This window comes from Tachypleus tridentatus, chromosome 13, assembly GCF_004210375.1.
Source record: "Tachypleus tridentatus isolate NWPU-2018 chromosome 13, ASM421037v1, whole genome shotgun sequence".
NCBI lineage: Eukaryota > Metazoa > Arthropoda > Merostomata > Xiphosura > Limulidae > Tachypleus > Tachypleus tridentatus.
The window spans coordinates 136973455-136997508 of NC_134837.1; the positions used below are offsets into that span (position 1 = coordinate 136973455).

The 24054-nt window shown below is 34.0% G+C and overlaps 2 protein-coding genes across 5 annotated transcripts in view; one reads left to right on the top strand and one right to left on the bottom strand.

Moving 5' to 3' along the window:
- The first annotated feature begins 8524 nt into the window (after positions 1 to 8524).
- Positions 8525 to 11239, top strand: LOC143237575 (uncharacterized). The gene is made up of 2 exons (XM_076476992.1): positions 8525 to 8695; positions 11084 to 11239. Exons 1-2 carry the CDS (start codon positions 8525 to 8527, stop codon positions 11237 to 11239), a joined length of 327 nt encoding a protein of 108 aa, XP_076333107.1.
- The window catches only part of LOC143237573 (TAR DNA-binding protein 43-like), a 29515-nt gene continuing 16463 nt past the window's right edge, over positions 11003 to 24054 (bottom strand). The window contains exons 4-6 of one of the 4 annotated variants that reach the window (XR_013020145.1): positions 21283 to 22755; positions 17158 to 17265; positions 11003 to 14946 (exon numbers count right to left, since the gene is read on the bottom strand). Coding sequence is in view for 2 of the 4 variants with exons in the window: in XM_076476987.1 (XP_076333102.1) it covers positions 21925 to 22755 (831 nt within the window). In the remaining 2 variants the exon portion in view is untranslated. Of the gene's footprint in view, positions 22756 to 24054 lie in introns of all 4 variants that reach the window. The other 3 variants (XR_013020144.1, XM_076476988.1, XM_076476987.1) reach the window with 3 other exon arrangements.

A 24054-nucleotide genomic window follows, 5' to 3' on the forward strand; every position in this document is an offset into this window, starting at 1 on the left:
TCTTAAAAGACCCTGAGGGATATGGAACAAGAATTTCAAGTGGTTGACCCAAGAAAATTTTGCTGGCATTGAGCAGGAGGATTCGATGGGTTGTCTGGCAAGACACTAGCTGATCGTTGAAGCAGATTACGGCCATTACTGATGCAGAATGCAGCTCAAGAACAATAAGACGACATCTACAAGAGAAAGGCTTTAAAAACCATAAACGGCTTCAAAGGCCATGCCTCCTTCCACACCATGAAACAGATTGGTTAAACTTTGCTGAGAAGCATCAAACATGGGATGTAGAAAAGTGGATGAAGGGTTTGTTCTCTTATGAGAAAAAATTTAACCTGGATGGTCCAGATGGCTTCCAACTTTATTGGCATGATAAGGATATCCCACCAGAGACATTTTCTACACATTACAGTAGAAGTTCCATCATGATCTGGGGTGCTTTCTCCTTCCATGGAACTATGGAGCTTCAGGTTATATAGGTGTGTCAAACAGCAGCTGCCTACATTGACATGTTGGAGAGAGCATCCTTATTGACTGAAGGCCCTCATTTGCGTGGAAACGACTGAATCTTTTAGTAGGACAATGCTGCAATCCACAATGCCTGCAGAACAAAGGACTTTTTCATTGCAAATAACGTGATTCTTTTGGATCATCCAGTGTGTTTGCCCAAAGTGAACCCCATTGAAAATGTTTGTGGGTGGATGGCAAGGGAAGTCTATAGAAATGGGTGTCAATTCCAAACAGTGCATGTTCTTTGTGAAGCCATCTTCACCACTTGGAATAACATTCCAGCCAGTTTTCTGCAAACGCTCATATCGACCATGCCAAAGCAAATGTTTGAAGTTATTTGCAATGACGGCTGTGAAACTCACTACTGAAACCTCTTGTTGTGCATTTCCTATCCTGTTTAGGACTTCTTTTTGGTATGGTCTTAAACTTTTGACCAGCAAGTATTTAGGCTAATTTCATAGTGTTCACATTTTCCCTATTAAATGCTAAAACATTTTTTATTTTTATTTTCCCTTTTCTTATTTTCATCTTTCAAAGCTCTACTCAAATAAGTGGTCAAGTCTAACAACACAAAATGCATATTTTCTGTTTATGTTCATTGGCATTTAGAATTTGGCTAGCAATATATATTAAGTTTTAACTTGAAATTCTATAAAGGATATAATATCTTTAATAACTTGTCTGACTAGAACACAAGAATACATACACATCTTCTTAGATGGCACTTGGGTATTGTGACTCAAATATTAAATTTTACCTCACTTTCTTTTCATATGATTATTTACATTTATCTTTAGTCCTTCATTTTTGATTTCCAGGTAGGGCTGATACTGAAATTTATGTAAACCTCAAAGGATGATTTTTTTAAAATCAGCTTTTATTCTAATTGGCTGGAGTGTGAACTAATACCTTCCCTTCTTATGTTAGAATGTTGAAGCACAAGTAAATAAAATGTCACCATGTACATTTCAGATATATTCAACATGTACTAGGATTTCTAGCTAAAACAAGAGAACCATATGATAGCAAAAAACTTAACAAAAAATAAATGTAAGGATTAATAATTATTTTTGAAATTAAAAAAGTAATCATCTGTAGTTGTTTCTTTACTTCTAAGTAAAATGGACTTTTAAATCACTGTGCTGCTTGTTGTACTTTATAATAACATTAAAAACTGATACTTACAATGGCAGACATGCAAAAATTTACATGTATCCTTGGTTTTGCAAAAGGTTCTTTAGATCAAATACTTCCTTTCCCTTGAATGATGTTAATTCACAACAGAATTGAAAAATGTTGATATAAAAAAAATCCTCAAAAAATTACATATAACTAAAATTTGAATATCTTCTACTTTAAAAAAAACAACAGAAAATACACTAAACCACAGATGTGTTTAGAATAGTACCAAGTAAAATTATGTATTCACAAAAAGTAGTTTTCTCATGTAGCACAGGAACAGCTACTCTTACCTAGAACATAGTAACGCTGGCGGCCGCACACGCGATGTACGACCACTTTAATGCTAGCCTGCTGCAAATACGCTGAACTTGGTGTCTAAATAAAAGTTCGTTTTACGACCATGTTGTGACTTTCAGATATATGTGTTTGGTTTAAATTTAATCTAAAAGTGTTTATTGTTGTTTATAACAAAAGAAATTATTTGTTGCGTGCGTACTATATGAACAGGCAACCGATAAAAACGCCGATCACTGCAATAAGTTGTGCGGCTGCTCGTGTCGCAATTTTTCAGATCAACCCCTCTTTGTGTTGTTTTGGCGCGAAGAAAAACGGAACGTGTTGACCTGAATTGATGTTAACCAATCAGAGCACAGATTTGCGATCACGTGAATGTTTGTTGTTTCTGCATATCTCGACAAAAACATAAACAAAGAATCACAGAAAGTCTACATTCGAATTCGTCCCCTTCGGGGAATATTAGAGGTAAGCAATGTATATCATTCGATAGGTTATCTATCATAGAATATATTGACGAAGTTTGATGTTGTTTTGAGTATATTTTCTATGCGGCATCGATCTCTAAACCGATGCGATTTCTGTGTTTTGATTGTGCGAGGCCAGCACGCTGGTCCCGTTCTTGACCAGCCAGCTAAGGCTGGCGAGAGCGGGAGTGATCAGGGCGAGTCAATTATATGGAGGGGAGCGATATTTTGGGTAGAAGATTATAGTAGCTGATGAAAAACAAATAAACTTACTTTATCTATGATATTAAGAGATGTTTCATAAGAAATGTTAAAAGGAAATTACAGACGTTTTTGTTGATAAATTTGTTAGCAATGGAAGGAATATTATTTTAAAAAATAAGCTGCTCCCCCCGTCATAAGCCTGTACGGTGTACCATTGCGGACAGTTGACGTTACATAGCAAAGGTTGTTTAATTTATATATAGTAAATATATATAGAATGTGTTTTTTGTGTCCTGTGTTTGTATCCAGTGATCAGAGTATTAAACAATGTAGGCTTAGTTAACCTATAGCTACAATTTAACAGTGAATAAATATGATACATCATTTCAATAGTATTCTTAAATAAAACCTACATTGTGTGAGAATGGAGAATATATATATACCTTACATGTTTATATACCTTGTAAATAACACACACACACACACATACACACATATGTAAATTATATATATATAATGGTGTCTTATTTCAGGATGGCTTTTCATGGGCCATACCTGGAGTCTGCTGGAGTGAGCAACGATGTTCTCATAGAAGAAGATGGAGAACTACCAGTTATTGGTGGCCTCAGCCTCCTTCAAGGTCTTGTAATAGAGCTGTGTGACTTTGCCAGATTACATAGGTGGACAGACAAAAAATTGATAGATATCATTCTAAAGATGACACCAGACATTACTAAATCATATGATACCATCCAGATAAGGATCAGTAGATTAAGAGCAAAGAAAAGGTCAGTGAAAAAAGGGACCGCTAAATATAAAGCCTTTATGGAATCCCCATTTTTTGACAGCATCAGTCCTCAGAATACAGATGTTGTTACACCACAAGAAACAGATATCTTACCAGAACCACATCCAGTTATAACAGAAGCACAAAAACACATTGACACCTGTACTGATAGCATACTTAGTGCTGTAGCAGCAGCCCAAGGCAGACTGGCTGATCTGAATAAGGAGATAAACTTAAAGAAGCATTTGCTAAAGCAACACGAAAAACAACTTGCAAAAACAAAGCATGATTTAGAAATAGCTAGTAAAAAACTACCAAGGCTTGGTCACTACTCTAAACCAAATGTCAACAAAAGGGATAAAAGAGGACGAGAGGCACTTAGAAGCATTAAAGTTAAAGAGAAGATTATTTGTCAACAGACACTAGAACTCTCTGATTACCACAACAAAACAAGATTAATGGATAAAAAAATTAAAACTCTTCTTTTCAAGCTACTGACAGAAAAGAAAAGAAATGCACAGAAAAATGCTAGTTGGGCAAAAAAATAGCTTGAATCATATGAGGGCTGTGTGCCAAAGTCAAAATACTTAGAATTGAAAAATAAATTTTGTAGCTCAGTTAGCAAAATTGATGTGTTAGAAGTTGAGCTTGATGGCTTGAAGGAACAGGTTAAGTTAAAGACTATGGACTTAAAAGATGATAAAGGGCGGTATGGTATTGAAACTCGCATGGCTGTAAATAAGCTTAGTTCACTGGACATTGCACAAAGTAAAGTAGGTCCTGCAGTGCAAGCTGTTGCTCTGTGGCTATTTAATATAACATTAAAAAATGTGCCTAATCGTAGAACAATTCAAGAAATTAATGATGAAGGACATTACATAGCCAAGTATTTCATTTCACAAAACATTTTGTCCTCAAAAAACTGGGGCATCTCTAAAGATGGAACTTCTAGGAAAAAGCGCAAGATCCTGGATACAACACTTGTTGCAGATGATGGCTCTACAATGTCTGTAGGTTTTCGCCAGGTGGCTAGTGAAACAGCCCAGACCATATCAAATGTGACATCTGAACATCTGGATGAGCTAGCTGCTGTGGCAGGTGGTGACAAGAACATTTTCCTACATAATATTTTAAGTAAACTATCATTTTTCATGTTGGACAGGGCTGCTGCAGAAAAGAAATCAAATATACTTTTGGAAGAATGGAGAAATTCAGTACTGGAGGATGCTTCAGAAGATGATGTACAAGAAATCAACAAATTTTATTGCATGACACATGTACTCCTTGGCTGCCACAGGAATGTGTTAGGTGAGATGGCCCAGTTATCAATGAGAAAGGTGCATTAGGCCGTGACCAGCTCCCCCAATTTGTGAACTATTGCAAGGATTGCATTGTAGAAAGGGTAGTGCAAACAGCATCTGACGTTTTTGGTCCTGTTGGGGACTATCTTGGTTTAAGAGACCTGTGGGAAAGTTCATTGTGCAACACTAGGTTTGAAATCATTAATAAATAATTATAAGGACAATCGTTTTAATGGATTATTTGAAACCTCAGCACAAGTACTTTATAACAGAAAGGACTTTTTGTATTTGTTAGGCATGCGGTCATCAAATAAATAGCTCCAGGCACTTTCAGCTGACTTGTCAGACCCACTGGTAGTCAGCTTTATACAAGCAATGGCAGTTGTGTTTATTCAAGTGACAGGACCATTTTGGAACTTATTAGAAGATGGTTCTTTACCATATGTCAGTCTTTGTAATTTCGTACAACCACTGCACGCTTATCTTGAGGCTGCCTCAGAGGACCCCTCTATTTTCTTTAATGAGGACGGTTCAGCATGCCTTAGGACCCACAGAGGACACTCAATCCAGTTGTATATTCAGTCTGGATTACTGACAGCGTTCTATCCTGAGCATGAGGCAGAGCTCAACCAGACACTAGCAGCAGCAAGCCGGGGCTTGATTAAGACAGTTCAAATGCAGCTGAAAGACTTTTTATCAGGGGGGTGCTATGGAAACCTTCCCTCCACACAATTACTTGAATCCACCAAGTTTTCACACAAGACTAATCTTGCCTGTGAACATCACTTTGGCTCATTGGATTCATGTATGAAGTGCAGACCAAACTGCACCCTTCACCACCACAGCACTCTTCATCTTCTTAAGAGAAACCACACAGCAATAAAAACTTGGTTTACTGGTTTCTCTGATGATAAGAAAAAAGAGCTGTGGAGTAGAGCAAGGGCAAATGCAAGGAGCCTGAGAAAGATACACCAGGATACAGAGTCTGAAGAGAGGCAGTAGCTACTACCTTCATCCTGCCAAGACAAACAAGCTGATTGCAATCCACAGGGACAGAGCCAGACCACAGAGTCCAAGAAGCTAAAGGGCCTGAGGGACAAGCTGGATAGACTACTGCCACCCCAAGACACACAGCTTACATCTCAGCAGTGGGTAGCTGGGTATCAAGAAGGATGGTACCCAGGTATGTAACTAAACTTCTATACAATAATATGAAATGTAAAGGCTTGGTTACACACTATATATACAAAATCAGTGAAAAGATAATTAAAGCATTAGTTCTGATTAAAAATAATCATATAAATGTAAAATATAAAGAAATGGATAGTCACAGACAATTGCAATTCATATATATATATATAATTTCTTTCAGGTCTCGTGCTACAACATGATGCAGGAAGGGTTCAAGTAAACTTCTCTGCCCGTACAGGAAATGCAACCCACTTCAAATGGCCTACAGGGAAAGACATTCAATGGGTGCAAAAGAAGTTTGTACTTTCAGTTGATCTAGGAATGGAACCAGTCTCAGGAGGGCGGATGTGGACCACAAAGTCATCTACCAGCATAGACAATGTTTACAAAATTTATACCGAAGTTTACTTCTGAACATTTAATACCATTTAGGTTGATATAGGCCTTCTTTTTGTCAGATATAATGTAACAAAATTGGAAAGTGACACTAAACTTGATATATACGAAGTGATATTTAATGGCATGATTTTTCTTGAGTACTGACATTTAGTCATTGGTACATGATAGGAAGATAATACACAACAATGTTCATATTTAATTTTTTCATAAGTTTTGAAAGATATATTTTAATTATTGTTAAAGCATGTGTGAAAGCATATAATGATTGTTTATTATCATCAATAACATCTCTTAAAAGCATATCTTTATTTTCATTTCTTTAAATGGTACATTGATCATGCTTTTTCACAAGGTGTGGACACAGAAATAAATGTCAAGTTCATCTCAAAATTTGTTGACTATATTTCTTTGAATAAATATCTCTATATGTTAAATGTGGTTCATTATATGTTTTTTTTAATGCCAAATTCGAATTCTATGGCTCAAATTACATAAAAATGGAAAGTTTAAAATAAATATTATGAAAAATGTGGAAAATATAATAAAATATGAGCGAAATTTTGAAAAATGTGCGGCCGCAAGATAAGCCTGGATTATCTATACTAATCTGTTCTCAAATCGTATCTGTGAACACGACACTCTTTTTGTCATAACTTTTGTATTATTTAATATATTTTTAAAATTTAAAAAGTATTATTGTTCTTACATCAATGGCTTTAAAATTAAAGCTTTAAAATTGATACATTTTTCATGAAATATTTTGACCCCCCCATTGCTATAGAACAATTAACTATATTAATTTAATTCATTACATTTAAGAGAATAATAATAGCTTTCAGACAAAGATGCACACAACTTCAGGCATACTCCAATAATAACATCTTGTCACACTGTCAATACAGTTTCAATAAATTTTACTATTTGAATTAACAATGAAACCAGTAAAATATTGAACAGACATAATAATCAGTGATGTTGAGAAAACCCACTTGTAGAGAAATATATATGCAAAAATGGCTCGTTTGGGTTGAGAAAATATTTTATGTAGACGAGTGAACAACGACTGAACATGACGATGACCGAAGAAGGTCGAAACGTTGTTTGCTCCTCTACGTAAAATATTTTCTCAACCCAAAGGAGCCGTTTTTACCTATATATGAACAGACATACTTTAAGTCTTTGAAAATGTTACACTGAAGTTTAATATAACATTCTTTATAGTTATTAAAATGTTTAAGTTATCTGCAATTTTGTGCTCAACTTTTATTACTGAACGTAATATTTCAAATAAACTGAATAAATGGACTATTAAAAAAATATCTAACCATTGATATATGCAAACCAATTAAACTTCAAATTTCAATGCATTACAATTAATTTCTTGTTTTCCTCAATACCAGAAATAAATCACACTTTCAAGGGGATAATATATCAAATAAACAAGATCTTCTAAGACACCAAAGTGTTTTCTGTGCAATCAAAGAGCATACAGTACAGTTAACTATACCACCATCTATATATAAAAATCATACAAGGTCCCAGAAACTCTATGGCTTCATACATCTGTAAAAGTAGAGTATAATGCTCTTTTTCAAAGAATGATATATAATCAAATTAAACATGGTGAAACTGTTTTAATAACAAATAAAACACATTATCTTAGGAAACCAAAAAGGACCTGCTTAACAGCAAAACTACAGAAATGTAAATAAAAACTTTAATGATGCCCTTGTAATTTATAATTTTCCTATACAGAAAATGTATTTCTGGTAGGTACTTACCCCTTTTCACAAAAATATTCTCTGTAAGTAAAAACTACTTTTACATATATAACAAACTTTTTATCTCCTTTCTTTTTGAATTGACTCTCTCATGCAAATAATCATGCGACAACTCTCCACCAATAAGTACAGCCGGCAAGAGTAATCGAAGCTTCGTATATGGATCTTTTTCCGTGAATATTCGAATGCAATAATATTCGGAAATTCGCCTAATTAATATTAATAAATATTAACTTACCATTGTAGAAAAATGAAGTCAAATCTGAATAAATAACACTTTATTTAACTTTTTTTGGTAGTTGTCTGCTAAAGAGGAAAAGGAAATCCAACTTTTGTGAACATTGCATTGTGGGTACAAGGTTACAGTAAACCTTCTTAAAGTTGCTACTTTGGCACCAAAAGACTTTAAATATGGAGGATCAAGGCAGAAAGTCTGCTGTTTGGAAGTATTTTAAACTAGATGGAAAGAAGGCAGAGTGTCAGCTCTGCAAAGCAAACCTGTCATTTTGTGGAGGTACAACAAACCTAAGAAATCATATGAGTAACAGGCATAGTGGAATTTCCCTAACTTCCAACAAACAGGTGAGCAGTGAGCACATGGCTGTTTGACATTTCTGAACCTGCAGGAATATTCTGTGTTTAAAATTATATTATCCCATTTTTTTTAAATATATGTTTTATATTTATTTTATGTATAGCTAGCAAATATATAATTAATTATTCACCTGCATTTGCAGGACTCTAAAAATGTTACTGCTGCACCTACACTGAGACAAACAACACTCCTGCAGCTGAATCCCTGTGCTACCAAAATGAATGTACACAGCACTGAGAGAATAAACAGGAGCCTGGCTCTTATGTGTGCTGTAGATCTTAGACCACTCAGTTTTGTTGAGGGTGTAGGATTTAGATATTTTGCAAACCAGTTAAACCCATCATACAAAGTTCCTTGTAGAAATACTGTTGGTAACTACCTTACAAAACTGTACAATGATGCCAAGACAGAGATGATTGGAGAACTGAGAGACCAGCATGTTTCACTGACCACTGATTTGTGGACTAGTAATGCAATGCAAGGTTACATTACTATCACAGAACAACACATTGACTTGCAATGGAAAATGCACTCAAATGTTCTGGGCACCAGACTCTTTTCTGATAGACACACAGGTCAAAATATTGCTTCTGAAATTCACAATCTGTGTTCTGAATTTCTAAACACCAACAATATTGTCCACTTAACTACTGATAATGCTGCAAATATGCTTGTGGCAGCAGAAAAGTTAGGCATTTCTCACTCTGGCTGTTTTGCCCACAGCCTTCAGTTAGCTCTGCAAGATGCGCTTAAGCTTGCACCCATTGCAAAAGCCCTTGGGGCAGGGAGAAGGTTGGTTACATTCTTCAACTATTCTGTTCTGGCCACAAGTGCCCTAAAACAAAAGCAAGTTCAGATGGCTACTGAAGCCCAGAAGGAACAAGTAAAGAAGGGTCCCATCATTGCAAAGAACCTTATACAGGATTGCCCTACAAGATGGAACTCTGCTGGAGATGGTGCAGCGACTGGTAGAGCTCAGAGTGCCCATATATGCAGTGTTGGTAGACGCTACCATTGTAAAAAGTGGAGAAAGATTTGACATTGATGATGTCTTTTGGGACACGATGCATACAATAATCCCAATACTTCATCCTTTTGCAGAAGCCACTGAAATTCTTGGGAAGGAAGATCTTCCCACAGGGTCCTCAATTTACCCTCTGCTGACAGATATGATGGAGGACCTTAAGACCACAGAGGAAGACAAAGCACTAGCTAAGCAGTTGAAAAAACAATCAGTATGGGATTGGTGAAAAGATTTAAATTCTTGTCAGAAGATGGAGGAATCATTAATGAAGGTCTGAATAGTTCCCTGCTGAAAGCTTCAGCACTTGATCCTAGATATAAAAGTCTAAAATTTTTGACCGAAAGTCAGAGAAAGGAACTTCATGCCAACATAGCAGAAGAAATCAGGAGATCAAGCAACACTGCAGAAGTCAAGAAGGAACCTGAGGCAGATGAGGTAACAGAACCACCTGTAAAAAACCCATTATGTCAAAAGTTTTGAGTTATGTAATGGGTGATACAGTAGACTTGACAGAAGGCAGTGATGTTTCTTCAGTTGAGGAAGAGTTGGCTGATTTTGTCAGAGAGCCTCTAAGGCCACCAAACCCTCTTCAGTGGTGGTCTGTGTACAGGTCAAGGTTTCCATCAATTGCTTCAGTTGCTAGGAAATACCTGTCTATACCTGGTACATCAGTACCAAGCTTAACGTACATTCAGCACAGCAGGTTTGACCGTCAGCAAGCTAAGGGCTTCCCTTAACCCTGAACATGTGGATCAATTGGTGTTCCTGAACAAGAACTTGAAGTCAGCAGTCAAAGCCAACATGACAGTCCCTTCTGATTTTCTCCCTGCATCTGATGCTCTCCCTGCAGTTACAGTTACCTGTACCCCTTCGAGTGCTGCCAGTACTAGCTCACAGGTCTCTAATCCAGTTTATCCCCAACTTCCTGGGCTTCCATCCTCAAATGTACAGGAGGAAACACCATGAACAGGAATGTGCATACACTCAGTATTTTCAGTGAAAGTTGTTTTATGAGGTTTTTTACAAATGTTTTTATTGTTAGTGTTTAACTTTTAATATTTTCCAAGTAACAATGGACAGAGCATTAATAATTGACCAGGATGTGGAACAGGTCTATGTGGCTGCAGCATAAACTCAGTATTTTATGTCTATTTTAACTTGTTTAGTGTTAATTGTTTTCTGATGTTTTTTATGTTCATTAATAAAGTTCATGTTTATTAATAATGTTGTTTCCCCAGTGTGTAGAATAAAAGAAAACAAACAACAATAATTATTTTGACAAGTATTTTATTCAACACAGTATAGTAATATAATTACATAAATAAAATAATAATGGACAACAATTTTACAGCATCAAAATAAGAAAAAACAGGTCACAGGTGCCAGAAGTCAGCTTTTGTACAGAGGGCTCACATTGAACAGAGCAGCAACAATATGGTTTACAGTAATACATTACCCATGGTGCACTGTGACAGGAAGTTCAAGAAAAGAATGTAAACTTCAGTAAATGATGAAAAACAAGTTATTTCTACTCTTTACTGGCATAAATATTGCAATTTAAGGTAAGTTAATTATTAATTAATAATTCTAAAACGATCTAACAAGTATATGCACGAATATTCGGATATTCACGAATTTTCGCCCACGAATATTCGAGTGCCGTTCTGACATTCGTTGACCGGCCTACCAATAAGTGTGACATATTCTCTTGATGCATGCAACTTCCTCTATTAATTTATATGTTATGAAGCTATCACTTTGAGTTTTGGCAGAAAATTGGAGCATCAATTGTAAATGGGAAGTGTTAAAAGTACCTATTACAAATACATTTTCAGTATAGGAAAATTAGAATTACTAACACGATACAATACCTTTGCTCAGATAAAGAGCTAGAATCTCACTGAGGCATCATGGATGTTCCACATGTTTAATCGTAGCAATAAACAGAGAAAAATACTGTACAAGTAAACATACTGTTCAAGTAATGGTGTTTAGAAAACAACATTTGAAGGAAACACATTGAGAAATGTGTTGCCCTGCAAGTAATCTGAAAGTGCAGAAAAAGTAAACTTTTTTTTAAAGCAATAATGTTTATAGACAGAACAACGATATATTAAGCAAATGCTGAGAAACGTGTCACAGTATGATTAACCTATTGATGAATAACTGACGCTACCAAAGATCAAATAAATACAGAGGCATCACTTAGAACAATACATCAGAGAAACATACCAAGGGACTTCAGTTATGTGTTTAGATTGAACAAATCGACAATCTAAGTTATAGGAGGTTACCAAAATTATAAAATAACTTGAAGAAATGTCTCATGAATGTTGAAATAAATAAGCAGACATCAGCAAGCTTGTAAGGAGATATACAAACTTAGATTTTGAACCTGAATACCTTGATTAATGAGCCAATGCTATAATTGGACCATTGTTTGCAGATGGTGGAGGAAATACTTTACATGTATAGAGAAGATGTCGTGTGGTCAGTTAAATCAACCAAGCCCATGTTAAAATGAGGATTAGTAATTAACTGGAGAACGTAGGAGTTCATAAACAAAGTTTGACAGTTTAATGGTGTATCAGTAAGAGTTTTTCATGAAACAAACTCAGAGCAAAAGTAAACAGGAAACCAGCTGTTTCTTTGAGTTAGCTGATAATCATCCTTCCACTACTATAAAAGGGCTTGGAAAATAAGTGCATTTAGTTAGTCAGCTCAGTATCTTAGTCAGAATCTCAAGAAAACAACAGGAAGATGTCTTTATGCCCAAGCTCTTTGTAAGTATTATTAATGCCATTATTCCTTAATATCAGTCACCACGGTAATAGAAGTAGCTAAATGTCTATAATACACCTTAGCAAGTAAGACTGTATATAAGTGTGTAGTGTTAAATGTTTGAAAGTATAAACAGTGTTTTATTGGACATCTCAGGTTTGAATCTCTTTTGTTTGAACTGTCAAGCCTTGAGTCAATGCCTATGAGCTCCATTTACCACGACATCCACACTTACAAATAAATTTTGTACATGACAGCGGATATTGTTAGTCGAAGTTCCAATGACTAAACCAATTCAACCCACTTAGTTTGCCCAAAGGTTAGCCCACAACCCTGTCACGTGACATCACTTTGAATAGATGGAGGGACTGGTTTGAGGGAAAGAAAGAAGCATCCTTCAAAAGCACCAGAAGGCCACACACAAAGAGTAAATCCTTGTATCAGAAGATCATCTGAAGAGGACTGTACTACTTTTGTATCAGTGGGAGAGAACCGTGGTAGGACAGGGCTCTGAACCATCCCATATTGATGAAAGTACTGAAAACATAAAAGTGCATAAGATAAAAAGGATGTGCCCGTTCCTTCTGTTAGTATTCATCACAAAGTTCTACACAACTTATGGTCAGAGTTTATACTTTTCACCTTTTGACACTTATTTTCTGTAGTCCTTATATTGTAAGCAATTATCTTAGAAACTTAATGAAGCAAAATAACCATACTGTCGGGACTTTTCAGCATGGACCAAGAAATTCCAATGTAAATCTCCTGATAATTTCTGCTTCTAATTTTTATTTTACACCTATTTCCTATGTTTATTTAATTGTTAGAGGCTGAAGTAGAAACCTTTCAAAAATAAAGCAATGAATCACCACTCTTGGCACTAGACTTTTCCCAGCTTTGAAAGCATAGTTGGGTAGGGTTTAATGGTTTGTTCAGTAATTCAAACAAGTGTTGTCTAAAGTACTATATAAAAGCATAAGAAAATATTTATGGTATGGTTGTACACAAAATCTGATCCAAGAAATTTATGTATTTAAACATTAGTTACCTCCTAGGCTTTAGCAGTATAGGCATAAAAGTCTTTCAGAGGTTATTAACATCCTGCTTCCTAATTAACCAGCTTCCAGTAATATAAATATGGCTTGTTTTGGTTCAGCTAATATTTCTAACTTAGCCTTTTTTTTACTCACTTCAAAAGCCTTACAGAAGTGGGATATTACTATAATTTATGCAGAAAAGTTAATCCATTGCAACATACAATTTTTAGAAGCAATGAAGGAACATACAAGTAAAAAGGCCTTAGATGCAGAGAATGCCATTAATGAAATGAAGTTTCAAAAATAACACTGACAGAAAACAAAAAGATTATTTTAATTAATCATGATCAGTTTTAACCAGTATCATAAACACCATAAAACAATGGTTATTCAACACCAGCTTCTTCTTAAGAACCAAATAGGTCATGGCCAGGCACCCCTAATTCAATTCTAAACATAATTTCTGAGCTCTGTACCTTAGAAATCAATGAATTGCCAGCAGAGATAAATCTAGACTTTGGAGGAAAAGAAATAGAGTACCTTTGCACATATTTCAGATTGCTATTTTCAAAAAACAACCGCAGCATAAAACATTTCTAGACAATTATAGGCTCTATATCCCATCAGATCTAAATCCTTCAACTGAGTATTCAAAAGACAACCCATGCAGTTATTCTGAGTACAAAAAAAGGTTCAATAGAGCATGAACTTTATCCTTAGAGAAAATGGTCTAGAATGTTAATCAACATTCACAAATCTCTTATTTATTACCTTCATGTCCTTCTGATTCAAAACTGGAAACCATACATACAAATATTTTAGGTATCATCATTCAGTAACTGATACACAAACAAAAGTAATCAAATCCAAGAAACTCACAAAAGAACAAGCTTGGAATTTCTTTAAAAAGTTAATCAGGAATTCTAAATTTCAAGACGAGAGAAAATTAATTACAATGGATAACTTCTATTTCTGAAACATCCATTTTTGTGTATTGGTGACATAATAAATACAAATCATAGTAAACTTTCAAAACATGTTACTTCACTTCTTTATTTTACATTACACTACTTTACAAAACCATATTTTTAAAAACAAACCATACCAAGTTATTCAATACAAGCTTTAGGCAGTCATTTCCTTCTGCTTTAACCATGTAGTCCATCGGTAAGTACAGTATAGAAGAGGAACATTTATCAAGTAACTCCACCATGAGGCTAAACCAACAAGTAACCTTGTGGAACACCCCATCTCTACAGTGTGCATTGCATGCCCATGGAATTATAATGCACAAGTTGACATGGCTTTACAGTACAGATTTAAGCAATGAAAGAAAACCTGGTCAGGCACCACTTGCCACAGAGCAGGATCCAGTAAGAAAAAGAAAGGCATGCCCCTGAAAAGGAAGAGGTATATAGAGGAAAAGGTAACTTACCCAATCACAGTCTCATGAAAGAGTTAATGATGGTACCTCAAATGTTACCCAAACCAGAGAATAAAGATAAATATACCAAATGTAGTCTCAGTGATCAACAGATGAAGTACTCCAACTGATAGCAAGGCAGACATGCAGGAAAAAAGGAAAGTGCATGACAGGAGTGAAGACACCAAGAAGCAAAGATTGGAAGGATTAGACAAGAAAGAAAAGAAAAATCAAAACCCAGTGTGTAAGGGGGGAAGGGAAAAGTCACAGATAAAGAAGTGGAGGAAACAGTAAGAACTGTATCTAACAAAAAGAAGCATTAAAAACAATGAATAACCAAACACAACTGTGTTGGCAAAAACAGTAAAAAGTATTTGTAATGAAATAACAAGTGCTGTAGTCAGGTAGAAATATCAAATAATTCCTCTTTAGAATAGCTTTCAGTAAACATTACAAGTCTTTTGTAGAGAAAAAGAATAATCAAAATTTCTAATAAAGTATTTTTGCTAAATATTAATAATTCAATAAAGGAAAATGAGAATTGAGTACTACATGTTGTCTTCATTTCTGTTGTTAAAAACTACCTGGAAAGTAACATAGTAAAACAGATATTAAACTTTTTTTTTTTTTTTAATGTCTCTTGCTAGTTGCCGTTTACTTGATCAAAACTGGGCATTTTAAAGAGCAGTACAAAGTACTTAAATAAGATAATGTTAGTAATATAAGTAATAAATTACAGACAATACTATTAAACTTTGTAACAAACTGTTGGTTGGTAAAACTTCTTTATCTAGATATGTATTTTATCACAGCATCAATATCTAGATACATACCATAACAACTGCTATGGTGAGATACACACCCTAATATTTAGACAGTTGCTTATGTCTCTTATATTTTAGGCTGAGTAATAAGTGCCAAGAATAACTTACAAAACTGCTGACTAAATAACATGTTCCAATATCTTTACCCAGTATTTATGTATATACATTTCATACATTAACCTAACATTGCACTTCATTTCCAAATTGACTTTTCAATGAGAGATTTCTTTAATTAGAAATGCAATATTAGCTGTTCTTTCACAATAAGATTCAATCATAGCATTGAACTGGCATACATTAAAAAGGTACATCTGGAACTCTCAGTAACACTAATGAACCTTCATTAGTGCCAATTTATAAATTTTGTTCTTTACATACAATATTTTTTATATATTACCAAAGTTATTACTTCACATTTACCCATTGTACAGGAAAAATCCTTAGGCTAATGTTTCCAAGCTAAATACTTAATTGATGTTGTTCTTGTTTTTGAATAAAGCACAAAGCTACACATTGGGCTATCTGTGCTCTGCCCCCCACGAGTATCGAAACCCGGTTTTTAGCGTTGTAAGTCCGCAGACATACCAATGAGCCACTGGGGTGGAAATACTCAATTGAAGTTCATGAATCAGCTTTTTTTTCTCTATGTGGATCAGAATATTAAAAAAAAATCAGGAAAATAGTGCACTTTTCATCTTATTTCTAGCTGACCACAGAAAGCCAAAACAACATTAAATGAATATTGAATATTTCAAGCCTCTATGTACATGGATACAAACTGTGTTTTGAAATAAGATAAACACTATTGTAAATCATCTCAGTAAAATTTAACAGAAAGATAATGAATTTAAAGGAAAGGCTTTACAAGTAAGCACAATAAAGCTCAAGCTATACAAAGTAATGCTCCAATAATATATTGTCTTTACACACTTCTGAACTTCTAAACAATCACACACATGTATGCATTAAAAACATTATTTATTATTTAAAACATCTTCTTAAATAAAAATTATTACATAAAGGCTTAATTTTGGGAAAGTTGGTAAAAATTATTAAGTCTTTTAGTCTAAAGCAATGCAAAATCTTTTGAGATCTCATATACAAGTTTTTTTGGCCAATTAAAAAAAAAAAGTTTTATATTCAACAAACATGATTTATAATTTGGAAAGAAATATACAATATTATAAATTGTAAATGAAAATATTTTAACTGCACACAGTAGTTCATAAAATAGTAACAATCAAGTGTAAAAAATAATTTTAAAATTTATGATACATATGTAAAGTTATTTGAAAATACAACACAGATATAGATATAAAAGTAACATAAAATCAATAAAATAAAGGAGGGATTCATTTACTTGTTTAGTTTGGTTGTTGTTCAGTGCAAATCTACAGAATAGGTTATCTGTATTCTTCTCACCATGTAAGCATGCAGACTGTCAGTGGTTTGTTCATCTATCAAGCACCTATGTACAAACTCATACAAGAAGTTCAAATTAGATAGTATTTCAAATTTCTTGTAAAAAGAAAAAAAAATCTTGCTTAAATCTTACATGTATTAAAATAATCTTTACAACTTATTCATCTCCACTGAATATAACACATATTTTATATCTTTGCCAACAACAAGCATTACAATTCATTATTTAGAAATGTCTTTACAAATAAATGAGAAAATGTAAATGCCAAGAAAAAAAGCAAGCATAATAATTAATGGAATTTCTTATATTACCTTTGTACTGATGGCTGGTTATATACATCAGTTTTAATGCAATACAAATTTTATTTATAGTAGGACTTTAAGGTACTGTGTAGTAGTTGTAATTGTACTTTAGTCATTTCTTTGGAACATTCTGGCAGAACTCTTGATAGATTAAAAGCACTCAACTAGCATTCTTCAGTATATATGATAAATCTCAAAATTGGAATGCTCAGTTTTGCATTTTGTTTAGAAAACACCATATTAAATACTCTTCAACCAAGTGTGGTAAAAAATAAGCAAAACTAAATGCACCCTTCATTCTCTAGGCAATAGATAAAGTCAAAAGACTTAGTGAACATGTAGATACATATACTCTACAATACTTTGCTACCTTGACCACATCACACAATTTAGAAAAAAGGACATATTTGATGTAGAAAAATTCACTGATTTGAAGAATATTTAGGTGATAATTGGTACACAAATGAAAAAATAAATGCCCTGAAAAACCCAACAATGGATAAAAATTTAATTTTATACCACAGAGCAAACTATGTTCTATATGATACAACTGCATGATACAATGAACCTTTTCCCCCCAAAAAAATAAAAACAGTTAACAAGACAGTGATGTTGAGAAAACCCACTTGTAGAGAAAAATATGTATGTAAAAACGGCTCATCTGGGTTGAGAAAATATTTTACGTAGAAGAGCAAACAACGTTTCAACCTTCTTCAGTCATCGTGAGGTTCACAAAGAAAGGAGGAGGTAACTGACTGGAGGCTGACCACATGTTTGAAAGGGGTTGTGTAACTGAGTGTTGGAATATAGAGGGTGGTGTTAGATGTTTGAATATATAATTTTATATTATTTATTATATTATTTTTAATATAGGTATAAAGGTGCTCCTTTGTACTGGTTTATTTTGGGTTTAAGTTGTTGTATAAGTAAGGCTTCTTTCATTTTGCATTTGTTTATGTTTGTTTATTTAGTATTTGAGTGTTTTCTATGGTTATGTTGTGTTTATTTGACTTGCAGTGACAATGTAGAAAGGAACAACTAACCCTCAGTTTTGTAAAGGTAAAACTATTAAACAATTTCAATAAATACACAAACATTATCCAAAATTTACAAAAAAAACTGAAAGCCATGTTGAACACGAAATACAAAGAACTACATGACTTACAAAAACAAAAAATGAACCTAGACCATCAAACTGGCATGTTGCATTAAACCAGAGATTTACAGACTTATACAATGAAACACAAAGAAAATCAACACTAGGAATGACAGAGACAAATAGATCTGCCACAACAAAAAACTAGAAAAACTAAGATGTAAACAACAGAAAAGACAATACGACAAACCGTTAACTAACCTCATAAATAACAGATCCGAGCGACAATTAAACACAGACGAGATACATCTACATAACAAAGGACTCAACTTCTCAATAACACCTAGGTACATTCCAACCTTAGAAATTAAAGCATGTTTAGAAGATCTAACCAGGAGACTTGTGATACTTCCTACAGAAAACAAAAACAAGAAAACAACTGAAAACAACCAACAGAAAGAAGAGAACTTAGACAATTTTATTGACATCCAAACTTCCCAGGAAAAATTAAAAATTAATATTTTCCAGAAACACCTAAAAACAACATCTTACACTATTTTTTCAAAGAATTTTCTCACAAAACCATCAACATAACTTCACAAAACAGAAAGCTAAAAAACAATTTTACAAAAAGAGACATTAATTCCATTAAAAACCTAAAACAAGACAAAAATGTAAAAATTCTAAAAGCAGATAAAGGTGATGCTATAGTCATAATGAATACATCCAAAAAATGAAGAACATCCCATCATACACTAACAAATTTAAACCAATACACACAAACCTAACAAAGACACATGAAATGCAACTAAACAAAATACTACTACAAATGAAAAAAGCCAACACAATTTCACAAACACTTTATTCCTACCTACGTAAAACTGACTCACGCACACCACAAATATACGGCATCCCCAAACCTCATAAACCAGATTGTCCATTACGACCAATAATGTCCACATATGAATTGTTTAATGACAATCTTGGTAAATACATAGCATGGGCATTTCCAAATATGTAACATCAGCCACCTCATTCAAAGACTCTTTTAATTTCAAGTCTAATCTTAATAAACTTAATCATAAAGCCTTAATGGCCAGTTTCGATGTTATATCCCTCTTTACAGAAGTTCCAACCACTGAAGCCTGCAAGATAGCCTTAGAACTCTATATCCGAGACTCTAACCCAACTATAGACATTCCCAGTAACCAATTAGCAACCCTCATAGAATTCACCACGATAAAGACAAACTTCATGTTCAACAACCAAAACTATATACAAACAAATGGCCTAAGCATGGGCAACCCAGTGTCACCAGTTCTAGCCAATATTTTATGACACAAGTTGAAACACAAGCAATTAACACAGCATTACATCCACCACTATACTGGTACAGATATGTAGATGACACGGTTGAGGGATTCAAATCTACAGAACACATACTTAATTTTTTCAATCACATTAACTCTATACATCCCAACATTAACTTCACATGTGAACAGGAAGAAAGCAATCAAATATCATTTCTTAACCTCAAAATTACAAGAACCGACACACAACTCAAAACAGAAATCCCCGAAAAATCACCCATACTGGACTATACATTCCTTGGGACTCAGCACATGAAACAAAACAAAAAATCAACATACTAAGAAACCAAATAAACACAGCCATAAAACTATGCTCACCAAATAAAATTAACAATGAATGAGACAAAACAAAATAATATTTCATCAACATCAATAAGTTTCCTCCACCAACCATAGAAAATATTATATGCACACACCTAGACAGAAAGCAAAATCAACCAACAAAAGTAAATATATCTCACGAATAAAAAAATCTCGAAACCATATACTGCTGCGTACTATATATTCCTGACATCAGCAGTAAAATAACCAACATTTGGCAAAAACTAGTAACAAAATATGACATTCCAGTTAATACCAAATTTATTCAAAAACCAGGCACAAAACTGAGGTCTATACTATGTAAAAAGTACACTGAAAAAAAACACACCAACATTATTTATAAAATACAATGTGATAATTGCCACGATTTCTATATTGGAGAAACAAGTAGAAAAATGGAAACCAAATTCAAAGAACATAAAAAGTCACCTTCACACGTTTTCGAACACTGCAAATCAAATAAACACAACACAACCATAGAAAACACACAAATACTAAATAAAGAAACAAACATAAACAAATGCAAAATTAAATAAGCCTTACTTATACAACAACTCAAGCCCAAAATAAACCAATACAAAGAAATACCTTTATACCTATATTAATAAATATAATCAAACATCCAAGTCAGCCCTCTACATTCCTACAATCAGTTACACAACCCCTTTCAAACATGTGGTCAGCCTCTGGTCAGTTACCTCTTCCTTTCTTTATGAACCTGACGATGACCGAAGAAGGTCGAAACGTTGTTCACTCCTTTACATAAAATATTTTCTCAACCCAAACGAGCCGTTTTTACATATATAGTTAACAAGACAGTGCAGCACAGCATGGTACTAAATGCAACTTCTCATTTCATAAAATGAACCACATAAAAATTTAATCTTTCATAAAATTGTGCATACAACTGTGCATTCTCAATCAAGAATATATTTAGAATTAAGCAAACAAGAGGTGAAAAGTTAGAACATACCATTACTCATGCAGGAATTAAGACAAAACCAGCAGCATCTGTTTAGTTCAGAGTGACATTTACATAAAAAGTAGCAAAACTGCTTTTGTAAACTAGTTCATCAAGATATTTTCTACATATGTTACTTCAAACTAGACATTTATTGCCCAATTCACCTCTGTTGATGAATATTCTATGTAAAGCATCTATAAAATAACACATGGTTGAAGTTTGAACAGGACTGGGCTTTTCTAGTACTTCATTCTAACATGACACAAAAGTCAGTATTTTACTGATTATTATCCCCAATTGAAGTGGATGAAACAATACCTTACTTAATCACACATACAATTTCTTCATTGAAAAGAAAAGTTCTTGTTTGATAAAAGCTTTTGCTAAAATACTGTATCACAAAAACTGTAATGCTCATTACAGTAAGGTATGAGTATATTTAATTACTTTTCTTAGACATTTCTTATTCAGACTTTCATGCAAGAAAAACAACAACAACCAAGACATCATTATTTTTCATTTATGCCTATTCCTCAATCAGAGATCATCATTGTATGTTTAAGGTGATACAGACATGCCATACCCTTGTTTCACCTCTTGTTGTGGCCAAGGTCCTTGATTTGTGTCAGCAGCATCACCATAAACTTGGTTCTAATTCATCCATTCTAGAAACCCTGACCTCTGAGCATTTCCCCCACCTGTAGCAACGAGTGATGTTGCTGAAGTTGTATTTGGAATATGAGGATTCTGGGGATTTGGTATACCTTCGTCTTCTGTTTGGCCAACAGCCTGTGATTGAAAATGTCCTCCAAACAGCCCAAGGCCTGCTTGCCCCAGGGCAGCGGCAAATACAGCTGAACTTAGAGGCAATGCTGCTCCAAGGTTGAGAGCACCCATACTAAGAGTAGGAGGAGTTGTATTTATACCTCCATGAGCACCAGTATTACCCTGTCCTCCAGCATGATTTCCTCCAATTCCCACTGTTCCCAGGCTCAAACTACTACCTAGTGCTGTTAAGTTAGGTATTTCATTATTATGATTTCCTCCACCACCACTATCTGGTCCCCGTTGGTTCCACATACCACCACCACCAATCCCAATATTTCCAGGACTACCACCAAAAGGACCATTTGGCCCTGAACTTCCTGCAAACCCACCCACAGGTGGACCACCATAACCCTCTCGACCATCTATTCTCCCATGCATTCGTCCTTGGTGACCTCCTCCAGGTTCATTCTTTGGGACAGCATTACTGACATGTATACTAGCACCTTTAATGATGTGATCTTCTCCACATAGACGTTGGGCCACCTCTGGATCCATAAATGTCACAAAAGCAAAGGCCCGGAATGGCTTGGGAATAAATACATCAGTTATCTCACCAAACTTTGAGAAGTATTCTCTGAGATCATCTGCTCCAAGATCTTCAGTACAACGGCCAACAAATACCTTTCTATTGAGTTCTGTTGCTTGGCCTTCCTGCTGTATGAAAATACAAATTTAAATTTTTTATTATTATAATCCGAATGCACACCATGATATATCACAGCAATAAATAACAAATGGAGCACTAACTGTTAATATAAAAACATAAATTATAACTTGTTTATAAATGTTGTTCACTAACAAAATGATCAAAAAGTACAATCAAAATGTTACAAAATTACATCACTTTGCTATATATGATACTAATTTCGATCACAATTTTTAAAATTATTGATCCTATAGTAGAACTAAAAAAAAGTGTAGAAAAAATGAAATACATTAATCCTTTCATGACAGATCATAGGTCAAAGGCCATGCCATTACATTTATTGACTTGAATTCAAAATTTTATTGAACTACTATTTTATTGATTTACGTCAGTAAGTTTGGAATCAAATTGTATATTATAATCTAAACTTTAATATTATATGAGTTAATTTCTTAACTTAAAAGTGTATATTAAAAAAATACATCTAAATATAGATTTTAGTGAGTCATATGGTATATTGAATACACCACTATTTAAAATTAGATGTTTGTGATGTCAAAATATTAAGTCTGTAGTTTTGTACAAATTAGAAACTCAAGCTACTGATATTAACAAGCAAGAATATTTTGCTGAAATATGACTTGTATGTTGAATCAATCACAGTGTCCCATTCACTTCTTTACATTTTTGAATAGTCCTTTATATACATTGCTTCAATATATGGCATGAGAATAACCAATCAACAGCTCAGAATGTCCCTCTATGGGTTTTCTCAGTCATATTAATTCACATGTGAAGAGGCTACAACGTTCTTTTGAATGAAGATTTCAAGAAGGTAGATTGCATCTTTAGTTTACTTAAAGTTTCATACATTGCTTTAGATCTAAATACAGATTAGTTACCAAGCTTAATAAATTATAGTAGTATCAGGATGGTTTATTTATGATTTTTTGATTATTCAACTTATGTAAAAAAAAACCTAAAAAATATTTTCTTTGATATCCTCTACATATGAAATTTTAAAAGGTTTAGCAAAGTTCAAATGTCACAGCTAGAAGAGATAATTGTTTACTCTACTTCTTCATTAATTGTTCTATATTTTAAGGAAAATAAGTTTCATAACCTTTTTCTAAATAGTAATAGCCTAAATACATATATAATGTATAATAATTGAAATTTCACTCCATAATACAAAATACAAGTTCACTAAAACCTGGTTAGTTTTATAAAACTGGATCCAAAAAACGAGTGCATGTGCAAACGATCAATGCAAGTTATGTAATGTTAGTTAAGCATGACTATAAGGT